At 39.8% G+C, this 19,767-nt stretch overlaps 1 protein-coding gene across 5 annotated transcripts in view; it reads right to left on the bottom strand.

Moving 5' to 3' along the window:
* Positions 1-710: 710 nt before the first annotated feature.
* The window catches only part of MLIP (muscular LMNA interacting protein), a 137,708-nt gene continuing 118,651 nt past the window's right edge, over positions 711-19,767 (bottom strand). For 4 of the 5 annotated variants that reach the window (XM_078055227.1, XM_078055223.1, XM_078055222.1 and 1 more), the window contains one exon: positions 711-939. In XM_078055227.1, the coding sequence (XP_077911353.1) occupies positions 868-939 (72 nt within the window). In that variant the 3' untranslated portion in view covers positions 711-867. Of the gene's footprint in view, positions 1,048-19,767 lie in introns of all 5 variants that reach the window. The other variant, XM_078055226.1, reaches the window with a different exon arrangement.

Below are 19,767 nucleotides of genomic sequence, written 5' to 3' on the forward strand. Positions count from 1 at the left end.
AGGCTCAAACAGAGCTGGCTCCAATGGAACAAGGATTATGTGCAAGAAATAAGTAAAGGAGCCATTACCAAGGCTCACCTGCTCCCAGGAGCTCACTGTCTAGAATTGCCACAGTTTCCTGATTAGTGTGTATAGCTCTAGGCTTCCCAGCTGGACAGAAGGCTGTAAAAGGGAAGCCACATAGACAAGGCTAGGACACACTACTTGAGATAAAAGAAACAGGACATGGCCAATACGATGAGCATCGGGTATGCTCGAGGGTGGGCTCCCAGGATGGTCATCACAGTATGGGCTTGCTCTGGGGTCTTTACTGCTCCCACGATAATAAGTATGAACTGACTCTGAATAGCCTTCACAAGAATCATGTGACAACAAACAGAGAAACCACAATGTGAAGAACATCCCAACAACACGATGCTCAACATCACTAGGCTGCCCCCAGGACGTAGTCTGTCCTGGTAGTGTGGAACCCAAACAGAACAGGAAACCTGTGTGAGTTATGTGAAATACCAACTTTCTCATGTTCAAGATCACCCCAAAGAACCCTTGAATATTAGCATCCCCTGAAAGCAGGCAGGGGTTCCTTTTTTAAAAGTTGTTCATTTTCTTTACACATAAAAAAAATAAATAAATAAAATGGGAAATAAAACCTGATTCAGTAAGTAATGTATGCATTAAATAAAACTGGTGTTGAAAAATAGTCACAACCATTCTATTTACCCATGATTCTTCTTTATTTGGCTGCTAAATATAGGGGCATGTTAGTATTGCTGTCAGCTTAATAGAAGGCATTAGAGGCTCTAACAGTGGTGCGAGAAGCTGTAGATAAATCTTTTCTACGCTGGGTGTTAGTAGGGTACTGCGATGTTAGATGCCTGCAGGACACTTCTCTTTTTTAGTTCCACTTCTGCACTGCAGTTCATAAAGGGAACACTCATACTGAAAAAAAAGAAAAAATTAAACATCAAATCTAGCAAACGATTAGCACCAGCATTCCAGAAAACTTCAGCGCGGCCTGTGTTTTCAGCTTCTGCTCCAACTTCATTGCTACAAAACAAGAGAAAATAGTAGGTTGATGAGATAAGTAAAACTTCAGATCTACACCTGAAAATGTATACATTAACATTTGGGCAAAGAGTCTCATATAAAAAATTATTTCTAGTAGGAAATTTTTGTTTATTTTCCCCCACAGGAGCTGTTTTCTTGTTACCCAATTAGTGGCATAATAAAGACATGCAGCTGTACCTTCACATCAGACTCTGATCTCTTGAGAGCTCAGCAGAGCAGCTCTGGCCTCGTGCAAGGGGTTAGGATGGCTTTGAGGGGCTGGTGCAGCCTTAGGGGACAGCATTGCCGCCTCCCACCCACAAGCCCTCACACATCAATCACTCGGCTGCTGCCCCGCCCCTTTCCTTTAGCTGGAGACTCCACCATTCCCTAGAATGTAATCTCTCAAACAAGGAGGGAAAGTGAAGTGGGACTGGAACAAGTCCCAGCTTTTGCAAAATGGACTATTACAAAAGACCCAGACAGAGACAGCAAATGGGCCTCCTACTGTTGTTTCTGTTGTTGTTTCAGGTACTGATTCAATTGGCTTTATAATGCTACTGTGTGGCACAGGAGTGATTTTCATAATTTTTTTATCCATCAATCTCCACATGGTCCTATTTGACAGAGTTAGACTCTCCAGAACAGAAGACATAAACTTAACTGAGGGGGATGGGTCTTAGTGGATTATACAATTCAAAAAGGAAGTTTGAAAGTATCAAGGGATGAGGGCAGAAGAGAAATTTACTCTGATCGAACAATGTGATGGAATGGCATTAATGGAAGGAAATGACCATAACTTTGTATTTCCAGGTGCCAATGGAGCATTCCAAAATGGCAGGTGGAGAAGAGAAGAGGCCCATTGCTCTTCTGTAAACAAGTCTCCCTGCTTTGCCCTGGGCTGGATCACAGGGTGATGAAGCCGTGGTCTGGGAGACCTGACTCCAAAAGAAACAACAGCTAATTAAAGCAGACAGGAAACCTGAGTATGGCATGGCCAGGTGGCTAAGCAGAATCGTTTGTGAAACGTGGATACATTCTGTATCATTTAGGAGAAACTAAATCTGTTAGATGAGAAGGAGGAGGTAAGAAAAAAAGCTACTAAAACAAGGGGGTAGCTCCACCACTGCACTGATTTGTTTTGGCCCCAGAAAATCAGCAGTCATGAAATAAGTTAAGTTGCAGCTTTCATCATCTGGGATTCTCCGAAGCTTTAAAATAGAAGGAGGAAATGACTAAATCGCATCGCCTCCTTTTCTTTCTAGCAAATAAAAACTACCATCTATTTGATTTTCCTGAAAGTACCAACATTTGGTGGTGAATACTACAGGAGATTTAAAGGAATCATCATCCTTTAGCTAATGCTTATGAAGTGTTATGTATTTTATATGCTAAGCACTTTGCACGCATAAATGCAGATCTTCACCATTATCCCTTGATCTCGTTTTACAGAGAATGAAATTGAGGCTCAAAAAGATTAAATATCATGCCCAAGGCCACAGCATTTGAAATGAAACCCTAGCCTATCCAGTGTTTTCTATTTGTTTTTGTTGGTGGGGTAGTCATTAATCTGTCTTAGCCATATACGAAAACCCATAGTGTGTCTGGCTTGTAAATGATCAACTGTGTCACTGGAAGTATTTAAAACAGAAGTCATGTAAGGATATAAGTGCAGACAGGATTGTAACATTATTCAATTCAAATCCTCTGAATTCTTTTCATATAAGATTTATAATTATGTAAGTAATTAAGTCAGATTGAAGAGGAAGAGGTAGTTCATCCTCCGTTGCCATGGTGGCAAACTCAGCACTATTTCCCAGTTCTTCCTGAACCCACTGGCAGATCAAAGTAATGTCTGGCATCACAGTTCAGCAGCTGGTTTTGAAATGATGCATCATGCTATGACAGAGTCAGAGTTTTCAACATTTTGTGAAGTTTTTAGTTTCCTTTGCCAACCTCAGTACATAAAGTGTTAAATAACTTGGGAAAAACAAAGGTCTGACATTTCAGAAAGATGAAGTTCATTAATAAAATAAATAAATAAATCCTTATGTTTCAGACTAGCCCCCTGGTAGCTAAGCCTTGGGATTTTCTCACGCTGCCAGTTGAACAACACGCTTATTTTGGATATAAGAAAATATAAATAAGAAAGAATTTAAGACATTTTTAAAAAGCATAATTTTGAAGGGACTCAAATTCCAATTTTTTTTTATTTTGAGTGAACTTTGGGTAATAAGTAACGCAGGGCTGTAAAACTTTAAGCCAATGTTACCGAAAGCATTTCTTAAAAGAATGTGCTGTGTAAAATTTTTATTCCCTTTTTATTCAAAACCATTCATGTGTACTTTTCTCTGCCAAATGAAAGCAAAATGATCTACATATGTGCCCTTATAAGTATGAAACCAGACTTCATGTATCCAGAAAAAAAGTTATTTCCAGGAAATGTATATAATCTTATTGCTATATACTCACTGCTTTCTGAAAGATTTTAAATGTATTTTGGACATTTACATAACTACTAACTTTGGTGTGAAAACACAAGATCTAGTATCAGAATTCATTTTCCAGAAGCCAGAAGCTATAAAATGTGCAGTAATTAAGGGTCCTATAAAGGTAGCCTTTTAGTAATATTCTCTATAGAGAAAAGTAGTATTCTCTATAGAGAATATAGGTATAATGGACACTAAAGAGCATCACATTGAATCTGGGGTCAAAACATTCAATATCTGGATGACTTGAGCTCCAAATACTTATTAGCCCTGATCTTATTTTGCTTATCTTGAAAAATTAGCACACGGAGTAATGTAAGTCCATCTAGTTCCATGACTTCTGCTCAGCTTTACCATGACTCTCATAACAATGCAAAACCCAACAATAATCTATTGAGATGAATTCGAAGGAGAGACCCCAAACTCATCAAATCCCTACCTCTCCTATATTAGATTGAACGTGTCCCTAGAAAAGAAAAATAAATGACACTTGTGCCTTTCTACTGACTACTTCAGAGTAAGACTTTCAGATTGCAGTTCTGCCCCTTGTCGACCAGTTGAAAGAACAAAGAGAAATTAAAAAGAAGAGGCTTCATTCTCCTTTTTGAAAATAAGGGAAGTTGGGCGTCTGGGTGGCTCAGTCAGTCCAACTCTTGGTTTCAGCTCAGGTCATGATCTCATGGGTTGCGAGATTGAGCCCCGCATTGGCTCCTTGCTCAGCGGGGATTCTACTAGAAGATTCTCTCCCTCTGCTCCTCTCCCCACTAAAATAAATAAATAAATCTTTTTAAAAAAGAAAATATGGGAAGCAATTTCCCTCCCTCCTTCGTAGAGCATTTACTTTAAAAAACTTGTCATTGTAAATACATTCTCCTCCCTTGGAAATATATATATATATACATTCTTCTGAAAATTCAATGGCCATTTTGTCAGCTTTCAGACCTAGGAATGTCTTTCTCAAGGACTTTGAGAACCATTCTTTTGTAAGTAAATGTCCAAGTGAGACTGCACCCTTATTTCCTAGTTTCTGAGGGCCTAACTTTATCTGATACCTGCTCCAAGTTGTAAAACTGACTCTTGTCATCAAGATAGGAAAAGTGTAATTTTGCTTTGTGTAAAGCCAATTAACTAACACAGTTTCCCTAATTGCCAGGCAATTTAGCGTGAACTATATATAATAAATACTACTGTGAAATCTTCTTACTTGAGGATGAATTGAATTACTGTTTATTTTGAGAACCGTGTATATAATGCATTGTATCTGCTTGGCTACATGAAGGGTGAGATTTCTTCCTATCTTTGCAATCTCTGTGATTGTGATGATTATCACATTCTGGTTTAATGCTTATTTAATAACAAAAGTGTTTCCTTTCTCTACTATCTCTAAGAAGATGATTTCTGGGTTGGCAGTATTTTTTAAAGTTATATTTCCCCAAAACAGGCAGGGGGCTTACAACCCAGGAAAGTCATTTTGATGGCGTGCCAAATCTGCGCTAGGAATGTCCTTCTCTTTCTCATTGCCTTGTCTACCTGGATGCCTAAGCAGGGTGGCTATCCATTCAGGTGTTCATATTATTCGAGTTTATTAGATAAATTTACTCTGGCTCTCTAGCCAGTTGTCTATCAAAGCATATGAACTTTCTTTTAATCAGCAGTTAATAATATCCAGATTCTGAGTTCTTGCCTGAGATTACAACCTTGAACTCGGCAATCCAAGATTTTTCAAAGCCTGATTTTGAGAAAAAACATTTATGGGAAATTGCCTCAAGGGAACAGAGTGGGCCCATTTCTCTTGATAATTTCGTTTTTACCCTTGAATCAAACCAGAAAATGAGAGTGGCTTCCATGCACAAGACACTTATTTTCTCTGTCCTATGTTCTCATCTGGAGAATAGAGATAAAGGAACGAGACATGTGTCCCCTAAGATTAGAACTTTAAACATCAAGGGAGGTTCTGGAATTCAAAATAAAATGAACACGAAATGCTTATATGCACCACAGCAGCAAATCAGTCGTAGTCACCTTGCTAGCACTATTGTTATCTTGCCAACTCTTAAATGTTTATCAAAAATCTGCAAAGAGAAGGAATGAGAAAACAGGAGAATTTGCCTAGTATGTGTTTATGGGCAGTTGGTGAATGATTAGCTCTCGAGTTGTGTTAATAGCAAGTGGATCCAAAAGGTCAGAATCAACTGCATCTAATCATGTTTTTGGAAATCAATTGACCCTCAAGTTAAAAATAAAATAGGCCCAGGGCTGCATGTAGCAGGCGATGTGAAGAGCAGCAGGTCTGATTCTATCTCATTCCCCAGTATGACTTTCACAATTAAGCCTGCGGAGAGAGAAGTGGGCTATAGAATGATTGTGGATCAGAGTTGCTGAATTCACAAGATATGATGAATACAATCAGAAATAATTATTGCTACTTGAATTTAATTTCTTCTAAGTAACTCTACTCAGAAATCATTTACCTCAGGCAGGGAGTTTGCTATAAATTAGATGGTGTTATATATACACCTACTTTGGAAATTACTGCCTTGGTGTGAACAATTGACATGTATGAAAGTGACCTTCTTTGAAAATTGATCAGGTCAAATCAAAATTTAGGGATGTCATCTGCTTGTATGAGGGTTCATCGCTGGCCAAGTGTTTTTTGAAGTGCCATATAAAATGCTAAATAAAATATCCTTTGGAATGTAATACCCCCCACCCAACCCCCCACACTCAGCTTGCACCAAATGCTATGCCCAGCCCAGTCTAAGGATTTTCCAAACTTGCATGGAATATCAAAGAAGACAGAAAGAAATGTTATGTTTTACTAAGAAAATTGCAGTGAATCTCAACATAGAACAGAGCTCTCAAAATCAACCTACCAGGTTAAAGCACATGTTAAATCTTTATCATGCTAGACAGAAATATGTGACTCAATTTTTTATTAATTCAAACCATTCCCTGAAACAAACTTCTTTAGGATTCTCCTGCTTTTACTTTTGAATTTTTGTTTCCGAGATTGAATAACTTATTTGCTTTCCTAGACCATCAAGAAAGGAGCCAGAATTTGAAGATCTCAAGTCTTGTTGCCTATTTGTACCACCTGGAGAGATTTTCAAACAACCAAAGCCTTTGCCCCCTTCAGAGATCTTAGACTAAGTTTGCCTGGAGTGAAACCCTGCTACTGGGGCTTTTAAAAAGTCCCAGTGGATTCTAATGTTCAGCCAGAGTTGAGAAACCCCTGAACTAGATTATAACTGGAAATGTTGTTTTGAGGTAGTTCTTTTAAAGTGTATTTTTTAAATCATATGATTTATAAAAACAATGGGCAAATCCAATCAGATAAACCTGAAGTCTGTTTGTTTTTAAAGGAATTACAAAGTAGGGGCAGCTGGGTAGCTCAGTCGTTAAGCGTCTGCCTTAGGCTCAGGTCATGACCCCAGCGTCCTGGGACCAAGTCCCCGCATGGGGCTTCCTGCTCAGTGAGGAGCCTGCTTCTCCTCCCTCTCCCACTTCCCCTGCTTGTGTTCCCTCTCTCGCTGTCTCTGGTAGTAAGAAAGACAAACTGCTGTCTTCAGGAAATGAAAGAAAAACAAGGGGGGATTTCTGAGATCCAGTTCAAGGTTCTTCCATAACTCTTTATTTTCACTGAGTATTTAACGGGAACGGGTTACTCCTTAGGCCATAGAGTCATAAGAATAGAATTGTTTTATAAAAACAGATCACTTTCTTTGTTGGTGCCATGTAGACAAATAAATAAAAAAGAAAGGGTTTGGGGAAAATATACTGGTCAATATTGCAGTCTGCCCACATATCATAAGGAGTTGTAAGAAGTTGTGAAATTGCTCTAAAATGTGTCAATATTACTAACAAATAAAATGCAGCACACTGGAAAAATAAAATGGCCTTTTGCTTAATTATTTACATTTCTTCTAATACCAACAGTAACTCACTATCTCTCATAAATATTAAACTTCAAACTTTAGTTTCTTTATTCTCATGTATTCCAAACCTGAGGTTGAAATCATCCTTTGTTAATCTTACCCACTGGCTTAATTTTAAGTTTTGTCTCTAGAATTATGATAATTGGTGCAAAAAAATACAAATATGACATCCAAGCTATTCTTTTTTGCAACACATTCAAAAGTTCTTAATTCAGCACTTATTATCTGAACTGGATGTCTTTGTTATTTAAATAACCAATTGATTTTCTATTACTGTGTAGAAACACTCTTATTGTGTAGAAACAACCTATGTGAGTTTGAGCCAAAATTATTACATTTGAAAGAAAGAGAACATTTGATTATTTCTTTTTACATTCATCTGAAATGTGTAAAATCTGGGGGCGCCGGGCTGACTCAGTGGGTAGAGCACGCAACTCTTGATCTCGGCATCATGAGTTCAAGCCCCATGTTGAGTGTAGAGATTAGTCCGAAAAAAAGAAAGAGCTCAGATGACAGAAGGAATGGCTTTAGAGTTGGAGAGAAGATAAGCCTCTGCAGGTTACTGAAGTTAAGAACCTAATTAATCAGTGACAAGAAACGCAGAGCGAGTTGTTAAGTCAATGGCTGAATGGGAAAGTTAGGAAAACACTCATTGAAAGGTGTAAAATTTATTCAGTCGTTCTATTTTTGGACATAATTATCCAATTTTTTACTATTACACAATTTGCCACCATCACACTGAAAGGGCTAGCATATTTGACAAAGAATTAATATCCTTAATATGTAAAGGGAGTTGACAACTCAGTAAGAAAAATACTACCCTACCAGTAGATAAATGCATAACATAATGCATTTGTCTGCACAAAGCAGACAAAAGTAACAGAAAAATACAGAATTCTTTAAATGTAAATAAATATGAAATAAATATGATTCCCCTTTTAAATTGTCAATATTTTAAAATATGATTTTCTTTATCTATTTATTAAAGACTTTATTTATTAGAGAGAGAGAGCATGACCAGGGGGAGCAGCAGAGGGAGAGGGAGAAGCAGGCTTCCCGCTGAGCAGGGAGCCCTCAGGTGCAGGGCTCCATCCCAGGACCCTGGGATCATGACCTGAGCCGAAGGCAGACACTTAACTGATTGAGCCACCCAGGCGCCCCTAAAATATGATTTTAAAAGGAAGAAAGATTTAGGGCACCTGGGTGGCTCAGGCGGTTAAGTGTCTGCTTTTGGCTCAGGTCATGATCCCAGGGTCCTCGGCAAGTCCCGCCTCGGGCTCCTTGCTCAGTGGGGAGCCTGCTTCTCCCTCTCCCTCTGCTGCTCCCCCTGCTTGTACTCTCTCACTCTCTCTCTTTCTCGAATAAATAAGTAAAATCTTAAAAAAAAAAAAAAAGGAAGAAAGATTTAGATAGTATAGCTAGAGATTTGGATAGAGAGCTGGACAGAGTATGGTCGAGTTCTTAAGAGCACAGGCTCGAGGCAGTCAGATCTGGATTCAAGTCCTGATGGAGCAGACACTTCCCAGCTATTTCACTTTAGGCAATATACTGATTTCCCTCGGCCTCAGTTTCCTCGTCTGTAAAATGGGAATAATAGTACTTAACTTCGTTTTGTGAAGATAAGTAAAATAAGGCATATAAAGTGCATAATACATTTTAACATATAGTAAGCGCTCAGTAAATTGACCATTATGATAATTCTCAATGCTGGCAAGAGTACAGGGAAACAGCTTGTTATAATTTTTCAGGAATGTAATTTGGCTACATCTATTAAAATTTTTCCATATGTCCATACTCATGGAACCAATAATCCTATTTAAAATAATCAAAGATGTGCTCAAGGATAGAAATCCACACCTATTCACAACACGCTTTTCTAGTTTAATGCCTAATGTTACAGCAGAAAGCCACATGGTCTCATATGATAAAGGTTTTAAAATTTGCAGCAATAGGAACATCAGTTTATGAAAAGTAGATGAGATGCCCTAAATTGTAGAAAATTTGCTTGGGGAAAAGTTACATTTTATTTGGAATTTTATTATTCCCACCTCTCCTTTGTATTGTTTGCTTTTTTTCTAAACTTTAAGGCTGCAAAATTGACCATGCCTCATTTGTAAGGGTATCTGAAATTAAAGCATGAGCTCTCTTACTCCCTTCTGAAAGACAAGTCCTTTAAAAATTACTTTTTTTCCTCACATTAGGCACTTTATCTGAGAGGATATAGAAGAAGAAAACACTGTTCAGTAATTCTTGCTCTTGATTAACAGAAAATTAAAAATTCCTGTACAGAATTTTTTTCTTTGCCTCTTTGGTATAACATTTATAAAAATACAAAGAGTTTTTTAAATTTATTTTTTGTCAGCAGACATTCTCCAATTTTAAATTTATTTTTTGTCCCTGTACTCTTGCCAGCATTGAGAATTATCATAATGGTCAATTTACCGAGCGCTTACTATATGTTAAAATGTATTATGCACTTTATATGCCTTATTTTACTTATCTTCACAAAACGAAGTTAAGTACTATTATTCCCATTTTACAGACGGGGAAACTGAGACCGAGGGAAATCAGTATATTGCCTAAAGTGAAATAGCTGGGAAGTGTCTGCTCCATCAGGACTTGAATCCAGATCTGACTGCCTCGAGCCTGTGCTCTTAAGAACTCGACCATACTCTGTCCAGCTCTCTATCCAAATCTCTAGCTATACTATCTAAATCTTTCTTCCTTTTTTTTTTTTTAAGATTTTACTTACTTATTCGAGAAAGAGAGAGAGAGAGTGAGAGAGTACAAGCAGGGGGAGCAGCAGAGGGAGAGGGAGAAGCAGGCTCCCCACTGAGCAAGGAGCCTGAGGCGGGACTCGATCCCAGGATCCCGGGATCATGACCTGAGCCGAAAGCGGCTACACATTTGTATGAAAATCAGAGGCTACGTTTCAGCTGGCATGTTTTTGCTTACATGCTACCTGATGTAAGCAGAATTTACCAGGGGATCGGGGCAGGGCTCAGTGAGCTCAGCAGACATTCTCCAGTGAGGTGAAATGGAGACAGCAGGAGATCCTGGGGTGTCTGATTCACAAGACCCACCATACATATTATGGACACCCTTTGACCATCAAGAGAGGACAACAGGGTTTCACATATGAATCCAGGTGGAAATCTCAAAGACAGACACTGGGGAGCTGGTTTGTGATCAAGGTGCCACACACATGGGTACCTCTAGAACCCCTTCCACGTTAAGAAGCAAGAATTTACTTACTCACCTATCAGTTACTTCTGAACACCACGAAGTGGGCCAGTTAGCTTTATTTTTTTTAAAGGGGATAAAAACATGATCTTATTAATATTTTTTAAAATAAGATTTATTTCTACAATCTAATATCACATGGAAATGGATAACTACATCTCTAATTGTATCTTACATTTACCTCTTTGGAATCAAGAGTTTCATGTTCAGGAATAGCCACCATTGGATGACTCAGCTTCACAGAAAAGATGCCCAGGATGACATTGGGGGGTAGAAGTGAGGAGAAACAAATGTTTACATTTCATTTAAATAGTTAAACAATGACATACGTATATTATTGCTGATCATAGTAGATTCTTCCAAGTGTAAACATTTGATTTGAACCGATTTGTTATTAAAACAAGGGAAGATATTCTTGACACGGAAAAAAAAACTGGCAGTGGTGAATTCTTTGAGCATAAGAACACATCTTATGTGTCGTTGTATCCCACATAAACTCTAACAGTGTCTGGCATATGGTATAGACACTTATTAATTGTTTATTGATTGAATGAATTGTTAAAACACACTGACAGATTTCACAGAGAGGAAATGAGCTATATTTATGTCTCAGCCCTCACAATAGGCCTCAAATTGAAAAGCTCCAAAGCAGAAAAAACAAATCATGCTTAGACCCACAGTAAATGCAGATGTTCCTACAGATAGTAAATGCTTACCTGGAATAAAAGCATTGTTCATTACTGCAAACAGTAATAATCTCAACATACAAGGACTTCATAAATATTGTAATCTTATAGGGTATGTTGTTATAATGTAGTTTACAACACAGTGACTTTTTCACAGAAAAGAGGTTTTGTGCTTCTATAGGAATTTGATTATTGCATTGGTCATCCGAGCATTAGACATACACTTAAACCTATTAAGATAGAAGAAAGACATAGATAATGCAAGAAAAAGAGAGAGGCAGAATGAGGGACCCTTGCACATGGAAAGCAGGGGAGAGCTATCATTCATAATAAATCTATTTGCCCCTCTCTTTCGCCATCTCTCCTCATTCCAACATCAGGGTTGTGCCAAGAACATTCCTTGTTTCTGTTATTGTCCTGGGCAAATCAGGAGTATGAAAATAATTGCCCAGCTTTCACTCTCAGGCGGGTCCTGATATGATCAGTAACTCAGTAGAAGAGCGCCTACTTCCTAATCCTCCAGTAAAACTCAGCGATCTGGCCTCGGCCCCAGGACCATGCCAGTATTGGCTGCTGGGAAGGCCAAAGAGGTCCTTTTTCACCTTTCCTCAGGTTTCCCTCCCTCTGTGCCAGCAGATTTTCAAGAATGGAGTCTGTTTTTACCTAAAGTTATAGTTTCACTAAATCCCAAACATTACACTCTGTTCCCAACTATGAAGTCCCCTGGGTATCATAACATCAGGACTCCTGGCTGCCCGAGGCCTTTGCTTTAAATAGAAGCATGACCTGGCCCCAGAGCCAACTGGAGATCTAAATAGCATTCCAGAAATCAGCCGGAAGTGCTTACTTTCTCTTGTTCATCAGGGTCTCCTGAGATCCTCAGCATGGCTCAGGACTGGACCCTATGTACCATTTCAAACCTTAGACCCAGGTAATTGGTCCTGGAGGCAGCAGACTCTTTAGCAAACCTAGGCTATGCAGTAGTAATTATATAAATCATCAGAGTTTGCACAATGTCAAATTTTCACTCTCCTAGTCTCCTAAAATAGAATAGGATAAATATCCTAAAATTTAAAATGTTGGAAGTCTTCCAATAAGATGTTCAGCTAAGACTAGAAAAGTAATGGAGCAATTATGTAATACCTATTTTTTATATTCCATTCTTTTTTTCCAATATAGGTACTCATTCATTTAAATCCATTTCATTTTAATCTTGAATTTCAAAAACTATGTGTTAATTACCTTAATCAACAAAAGAGAACAGAAAATGACTAATCCTGATTAATTGATAATCCCCAAATCATTTATGTTTGGCTTTGGAATACTTTCTTCTATTTATGATTTTTTTATCATAGTGGATTTGCCTTTGTATTATCCTCAAACTGACTGAAAATGTAAAATAAAATGTGATATTAATACCCTTGAAGGGTAACAGATTTAGCCATAATAATTTTATGTACTCGCATGACACATTCATCACATGTATTTGTTTCGTTTTCACAATAATCTGGTGAAGTGAGCACTAGTATTACCCTGTTTCACAGATGAGGAAACCAAAGCATGGAGAGGCAGAATGACTTATTCCAGGTCCGGAACTAGTATGGGGTAGAGCCATGACTGGAAGCTGGATGAAAATTCCACACACTGTGCTTTCAAAGCAAGGATGAAGTGGTAATATGCCAGGAAGGTACTCAGGAGACGGGATGGGGGGCGAAGGGAAGGGAGTGCTGTGTGCCATTTCATAAAAGGAAGAGCCACGGATTAAAGGCATGAGTGCCCCATTCAGAGGCCAGAAGCAGTCAGGAGTGCCTGGTGTGGCTATGAAGGGCCACATTGGAGACATAATACAACGGAGTTTATGTGTCAGTTAAGGAGTATGGCTTCATTCTCCAGGCAATGAGAAACCACAGAAGTACTTTAAGCAAGAAGAGGGGCATGTGTGATCAGATTTTCATTTCAAAAAGTGTCTATGTGGCTGATGTGCAAAATACAGAAGGCGGGGATGGGGGGGAGGCGCTTGGAAGATTTAAGTAATCTGAGGGAGAGAATAAAGAAGAAGGTCTAGATTAAAGCATTGCCTTAGAGTATGGAATAGGCTCAAGATTTTCCTGCGTGACTCTAGACCCCCTATTCTCTAGGACGAGTGAGGAAGCATCAGGTAGACATGTCGCTATGTTACTGATTAGGGAAGACACACTGAAGCACTGGAGAGAGATAATGCTGAATGCTGATATCTCTGCTGAATGGAGAGATTTTGTAGCAAAGGAGGGCTAGAGATGCTAGGTGCAGGGGTGGGGGGGGTCCATAAAACATGGTGTGAAAATCTTCTCACAATCAGAATGGAGACAGTGACACTAAAACATTAAAATAAATTCTGCAGGGGCAGGGCGCCTGGGTGGCTCAGTTGGTTAAGCAACTGCCTTCGGTTCAGGTCATGATCCTGGAGTCCCGGGATCGAGTCCCGCATCGGGCTCCCTGCTCAGCAGGGAGTCTGCTTCTCCCTCTGAGCCTCCCTCTCATGCTCTCTGTCTCCCATTCTCTCTCTCAGATAAATAAATAAAATCTTTAAAAAAAAATAAAATAAAATAAAATAAATTCTGCAGGGGCACCTGGCTGGCTCAGTCAGTACAGCAAGCAACTCTTGATCTCAGGGTCTAAGTTCGAACCCCATGTTGGGCATAGAGCCTACTTAAAAAATAAAATAAAATAAAATAAAATATTCTAAATAGGTGAGTGGTGTGCTATCCAGAGAGTAGGTGTATACTGAAGGCCAGACTCATCCAAGCCGGTTTACTTGGTCATAAGTGTTATGGAAAGCAAATTACTATTATGCCTCAAAACACACACACACACACACACACACAAAGTTACTAATTTTATCATCAGAACACTATTCATAGGAGGATCAGTGAAATAGAAAGCTCAGATGAAATGAGACAAAACAGTTGATTTTTATTACGCTCTTGATCACAGCTGCCACCAAACTCATATAAAGCCTTGTGAAGTGTTTGCTACCAGTGTGGCTTTCTTGTAAATGTCACTGCTTCTCCCAAGGTAACATGAACTTGTCTAACAAAGACAGATAAATGCCCTCAAACCAACTGGAGAAATGAGAACCCCGACAACTACAAAAAAAAGAAAATATGCAAAATGTGGTTGAATCACTTCATTAAGTCTTGACTCTACTTGAGAAATGGAATTCAAAGCTCTAGCTTTGGTGAAGGAGCTCTCCCTCCTGCACAAAGATGAAGTAGGTTTTCTTGTCTGCCAGAAATCATGAAGCTGAGAAGTGTTGCAAGAAATGTTAACATTTTAAAATCGTCAAGGGTGCTACAAATGCTATTCAGAATTCAGCCCTTTGGAGGGCGCCTGGGTGGCTCAGTTGGTTAAGCATCTGCCTTCAGCTCGGGTCATGATCCCAGGGTGCTGGGATTGAGCCCAGCTTCGGGCTCCTGGCTCAGCAGGGAGTCTGCTTGTCCCTCTCCCTTTGCCCCTCCTCTCTCTCTCTTTCTTTCAAATAAATAAAATCTTAAAAAAAAAAAAGGATTTAGTCCTTTGGAATTGCTTTTTGGCTGAACCACATCTCATAAATCTCCTTCACTCCCTTTGTCTTTGGTAAGCCGTACCTTCTACCTCTGTTGCCCCATCTAGACTTGTGAACCACCCCAGCTACAATGCAGCCTTCCTAAGAACATCTCTCAAAAATAGATGTGACAAACTGTTGTAGCACTAGCGACATAAAACCGTGTATTTCATAAGTATAACATTGCCATCAGGAGAGCTTAAGCCTTTGGAAGTCGTGTGGATTATGTGTTTTTCATTTTTAGGTCCTCAGCACCTGGCACGGGACCCGCTCAGCACCGAGTACAACTAAATGATTACTGGGTAAATAGATGAATGAAAGAAAGAATGAATGAGATAGCTAAAGAAAAGAGGATTTTCTGACCTGCAAAATTATTCTGAATTAGTGAGGAATTAGGACTTGTTACTGCATTCCTAAAAAACTCCTCATTTATATGAAATTTTGCAAACCAGGGACCTTGGAACTAGAACTATCACACACGTATGTTCTGTTTGACCCTTGCAATTCTTTTGCCTGAAAAGGAATTGAATTTAGTTGTCCGTGTTGGAAGCTACTGATTCTCCATGCAGGTCTGTGTTTCTGGTTTCTCTTGAACTGCTTAAAGGTCTTACAACACCGGGCCTGCCAACATCTAGATCTGTAGAGCCACCTGGCTGTGTTCGATGAAGCTGAAGGTCTTCACGTCAACACAGACCCCACCATCCTGCTAAGAGGAGACCAAGGGTCAGAAGTCACCTGTTATCATGCTTCTACCTATATAACTGGCTTGCTTCATTCATTTTGGGGATCTGCCTGGACAAAGAAAGCATTTGAGTTCTTAATCCCTCATTTACAACATATCCCAGTGCACAGGAAACACCTGGGGAGTCTTACCATCTTTACATTCTGACACAGTAGGTCTGGAGAGGGCCCTAGACCCTGCATTTCTAAGTGGCTCCCAGCTGAAGCCAACGCTACCACAGGTTGAGTAAGGAGGCCACAGCCAACATTTTTGTATGAACTGAGGGATGGATAGTTTTCAAATATTTATCTACTCACAACTGAAATTAACTATATTCAAAATGTCCTAATCAATTAAGCTGTATTACAGTCATATTACATAATTTACCACAGATCTTTTTAATTAAGTACCTGCTAGTGTGCTCGACATGTTGCTAGATGTTAGGGATATAAAGGTGAAAAAAAGACATCGCCCCTGCCCTTGGAGACCACAGAGCAGTGGGAGAGACAGATCTTAATGATTTAATCAGGAATATAGAGAAACAAACACAAAATAATGTGTTAGGAAGTAAAAGATCAGAGGGCTGTGAGGGTTCAAAACAGAAATCTGACCTGGTCTAGAAGGATGAAGGAATCTCTTTCCAAGAGACTGAATCTAAAGGATAAGTGTCCTAGTAGGGAGAAGGGGTATAGAGAGTGAATACGGGGTTAATAGCCGAAAAGAGATTACTCACAGGCTGAAGGGAAGAGAGGGAGAAAATTCAGAGTGCATGGGCACAGTGAGTTGGAGAACATCAGGAACTGAGGCTAGGCAACTCCACTTAGGATGGGAAAGAGGAAGCCCTTCCAAATGCTTGTTAAGTGAATGAAGACTTTTCAATATGGGTTTGTCTCATTTCCCGTAAAGACTTCCAGCTGCTGGAGGCTAGGGCCCATCATACTCTAGCCACTGTGCACCAAACACTAGCTGATCAACTTCATTGCTCATGAGTCTATGCCTTGTACAAAACGGGCAGTGCTCCAAGTTTTCCCTTACTGAGGGCAGTTGTGCTATGAGGAAAAACCTGCTCTCAGTGACAGGCAGAAACACGCTACTCCTACCCCTATGTCCTAAAGAGTTCATCTGCATTAGCCTAAAATATTTTTTAAAATTCCAAAACATCAGTAGTTTAAATATGTAGTATTAGAATTTAAAGGTGCAGCATCTATTTTTGCCCTAAGGTTTTAAAAATTTGCCCATGCCAGGGGCACCTGGGGGGCTCAAGTGGTTGAGCATCACTCAGGCTCTTGGTTTTGGCTCTGGTCATGATCTTGGGGGTCTTAGGATCAAGCCCCACATGGGGCTCCACACTCACCTTGGGGTCTGCTAGAGATTCTTTCCTCCTCCCTCTCCCTTTTCCTCTGTTTCTCCCCCTCCCCATGCTCTCACGGGCTCACTTGCACTCTCTCTCTCTTTGAAATAAATAAAATCTTTAAAAAAAAAAAAAAAATTGCCCATGCCAGGGGTGGCCTGGCTGGCTCAGTCAGTAGAGTGTGTGACTCTTGATCTCAGAGTAATAAGTTCGAGCCCTGAGCTCAAGCCTCTATTGGGTGCAGAGATTACTTAAAGTCTTAATTTTTTTTGTTTTATTTTGCTTATGCCATTAACTCCCTGTGTGACTTAGGGAACATCACTTTGTCTCTGAGCTTGGTTTCCTCATCTTTAAAATCTGGGCCCTAAGTAGATGAGTTCCAGTACCTCCTCTACTTGGATAACTTGGTGAGTCTGTGTAAGCACAGCTCTGTTCATTGATAAATGATGCTGTCTCAGACAAAAAGTTCATTTTGGAATCGCCTTCATTTTTGGAATCTCCAGAAGCACAGCTGAGGTAGAAGTTGTGCCTCCAGTGATGGTAAAAATGAACTCTCCATAGACTCCTCCCTGGAATCCTTAGTATCAGTTTTTAACAGCGACACTTGCCCCTTGCATGAGCTTTTATAAACACTATTAAGTTTCACAACATCCCTTCATGTGTTCCCTCGGTATCATCATAAACTCAGTTGGAATCTGATAAACCCAGAGAAAACTTGCTATTAAGCGCTGATCATTAATGTCATTATACTGGAGTCAAAGTACCAGTAAGTCTGATAACCACTCTAATACCAGGAAGAAAACAAGAATCTTCTGCTCTGATCTTTGTCATGAGTCTTTTGAGATCTAGTTGAACATTTCCAAATTATACTATTTTTACTCTTGGTCTTTTCTCTTTCATACCAGGAGGCATAGACTTGGGACAGTTAGAATCCCTCCCTCTAAAGACCACTTTCTAAAGGGCAGCTTAATAGAATTTTTTTTTTTTCTCATCTACTCTGTGTTCAGCCTGTTTTGAAAACAAGTACTACATCTCTGTGTTTATCCACATTTTTCATCTAGAGTTGCTTTTTTCTCACCTGGAAAACCACTTCCCTGAGAGGATTAACTACACCATTCACTTTTTGCATTGCACAGCTCCCAGGTTGTAACGAAAATGGAACAAGATCTATATTCCAACACCATTTTTGGACTCAAATTCCAGAAACTGAAATTGGAATGGACAATGAAGCATATTTGCTCTCTGTCTTTCCTCTGTCCTTCAAGGACACGATTAGTTCCTCGGCACTACCGGCAAAACATTGCTTTCAATTGTGTCAATATCATACTAACACTAATACAATCATAAACCGAATGTCTCTTTCTTCACAGAAGACATTGGTGGGGGAGTATTTTTCTCCCCCTGTTCTTTCTTTTCTATAGAATATAAGGGCTATTAGCTCTTTTATCCCAATGGGACATATAATAGAAAATAAACAGCTCTGTATTAAGACTCAGCCTGGTAAATATTTTTTTTTCAGTTCCTGTCCTGCTTTAGTCTCATCCCAGCTATTCCTAATTTGCAACCAGTTATCCGAAGTTGCAAGAAACCTATCCCAGAACCCAGGAGCGTGTCAACAGATGTCAGTCGGTGTATTACAAAAATTTGGAAAAGTGTTTCTTAAGAGGAGGAACAGGCACAAGTGTGATGGGGCCAATCTGTGCTCCCCCGGACCTCCAGAGAACCCCTACCAGACCCCACTCTGCTCTCCCCTAACACTACACTCCCAGGAGCATCTTTGAGAATGTAAGGAGGGGAGGTTGAAGAGGGAGAAGTTGTGTGAAGGATTACTCGGCAGATGAGCTGAGGGCCGTCTGACTATAAGACTCAGGAAAGTGAGAATCCCTGTCAAATCCCTCAGGAGTGGTTGGGATCTCAGACCAGGCTGCAGTAGGCACTGCAGGGTCAAAGAGCTGGGGCAAGATGGTGGGCAGGCAGCGGGCGTGCTGACACAAAGAGCTGGGGCAAGATGGTGGGCAGGCAGCAGGCGTGCTGACACAAAGAGCTGGGGCAAGATGGTGGGCAGGCAGCGGGCGTGCTGACACAAAGAGCTGGGGCAAGATGGTGGGTAGGCAGCGGGCGTGCTGACAGTTTAAAGGTTTATGACAGACATGGTAAGAGTGTTAGGAAGGACTCACATCATTCACAAACTGTAGTGTGAAACAATGTATGGAAAGAGGGAGGAATGGGGTCCAACTATAAGGAGGTGGGGCAGACAGGCTACATACAGGAGGCAGCCCTCCACTTAAAATCTCCTCTCTGGTTAATCTGTCTTCTTTTACTCCTTGCTAAGTTCCTGACAGAACCACATCCTAACAACCATGGTAATTTTTATTTAAACTTCAAACCATAATAGGTATAGTATTTACTAAGTGTAGAAGCCCATAGAAAACCCCTATGTTATGTTATGTTATTATGTTATGTTAGTAGGTTTCAGCCATTCCAAAGACTGAGATATTTTGAAAATTAAGATAGAAATGCTTACATTACTACCAAATTTGTCTAATATTTTTATCACCTGGAATTTGATAAATGTTAAATAGTCATTGAAACATTGAAGCATAAAATATATTCTCAGGCATATGAGGCCTCAGAGTATTTGCCAAATAAGGACTGCCTTAAAAAACCTTCTTGGTTCAAAGACTCAAATAAGAAAAAAACAAATGCAAGAAG

The sequence above is a fragment of the Halichoerus grypus genome, chromosome 9, assembly GCF_964656455.1.
Source record: "Halichoerus grypus chromosome 9, mHalGry1.hap1.1, whole genome shotgun sequence".
In the NCBI taxonomy this organism is placed as follows: Eukaryota; Metazoa; Chordata; class Mammalia; order Carnivora; family Phocidae; genus Halichoerus; species Halichoerus grypus.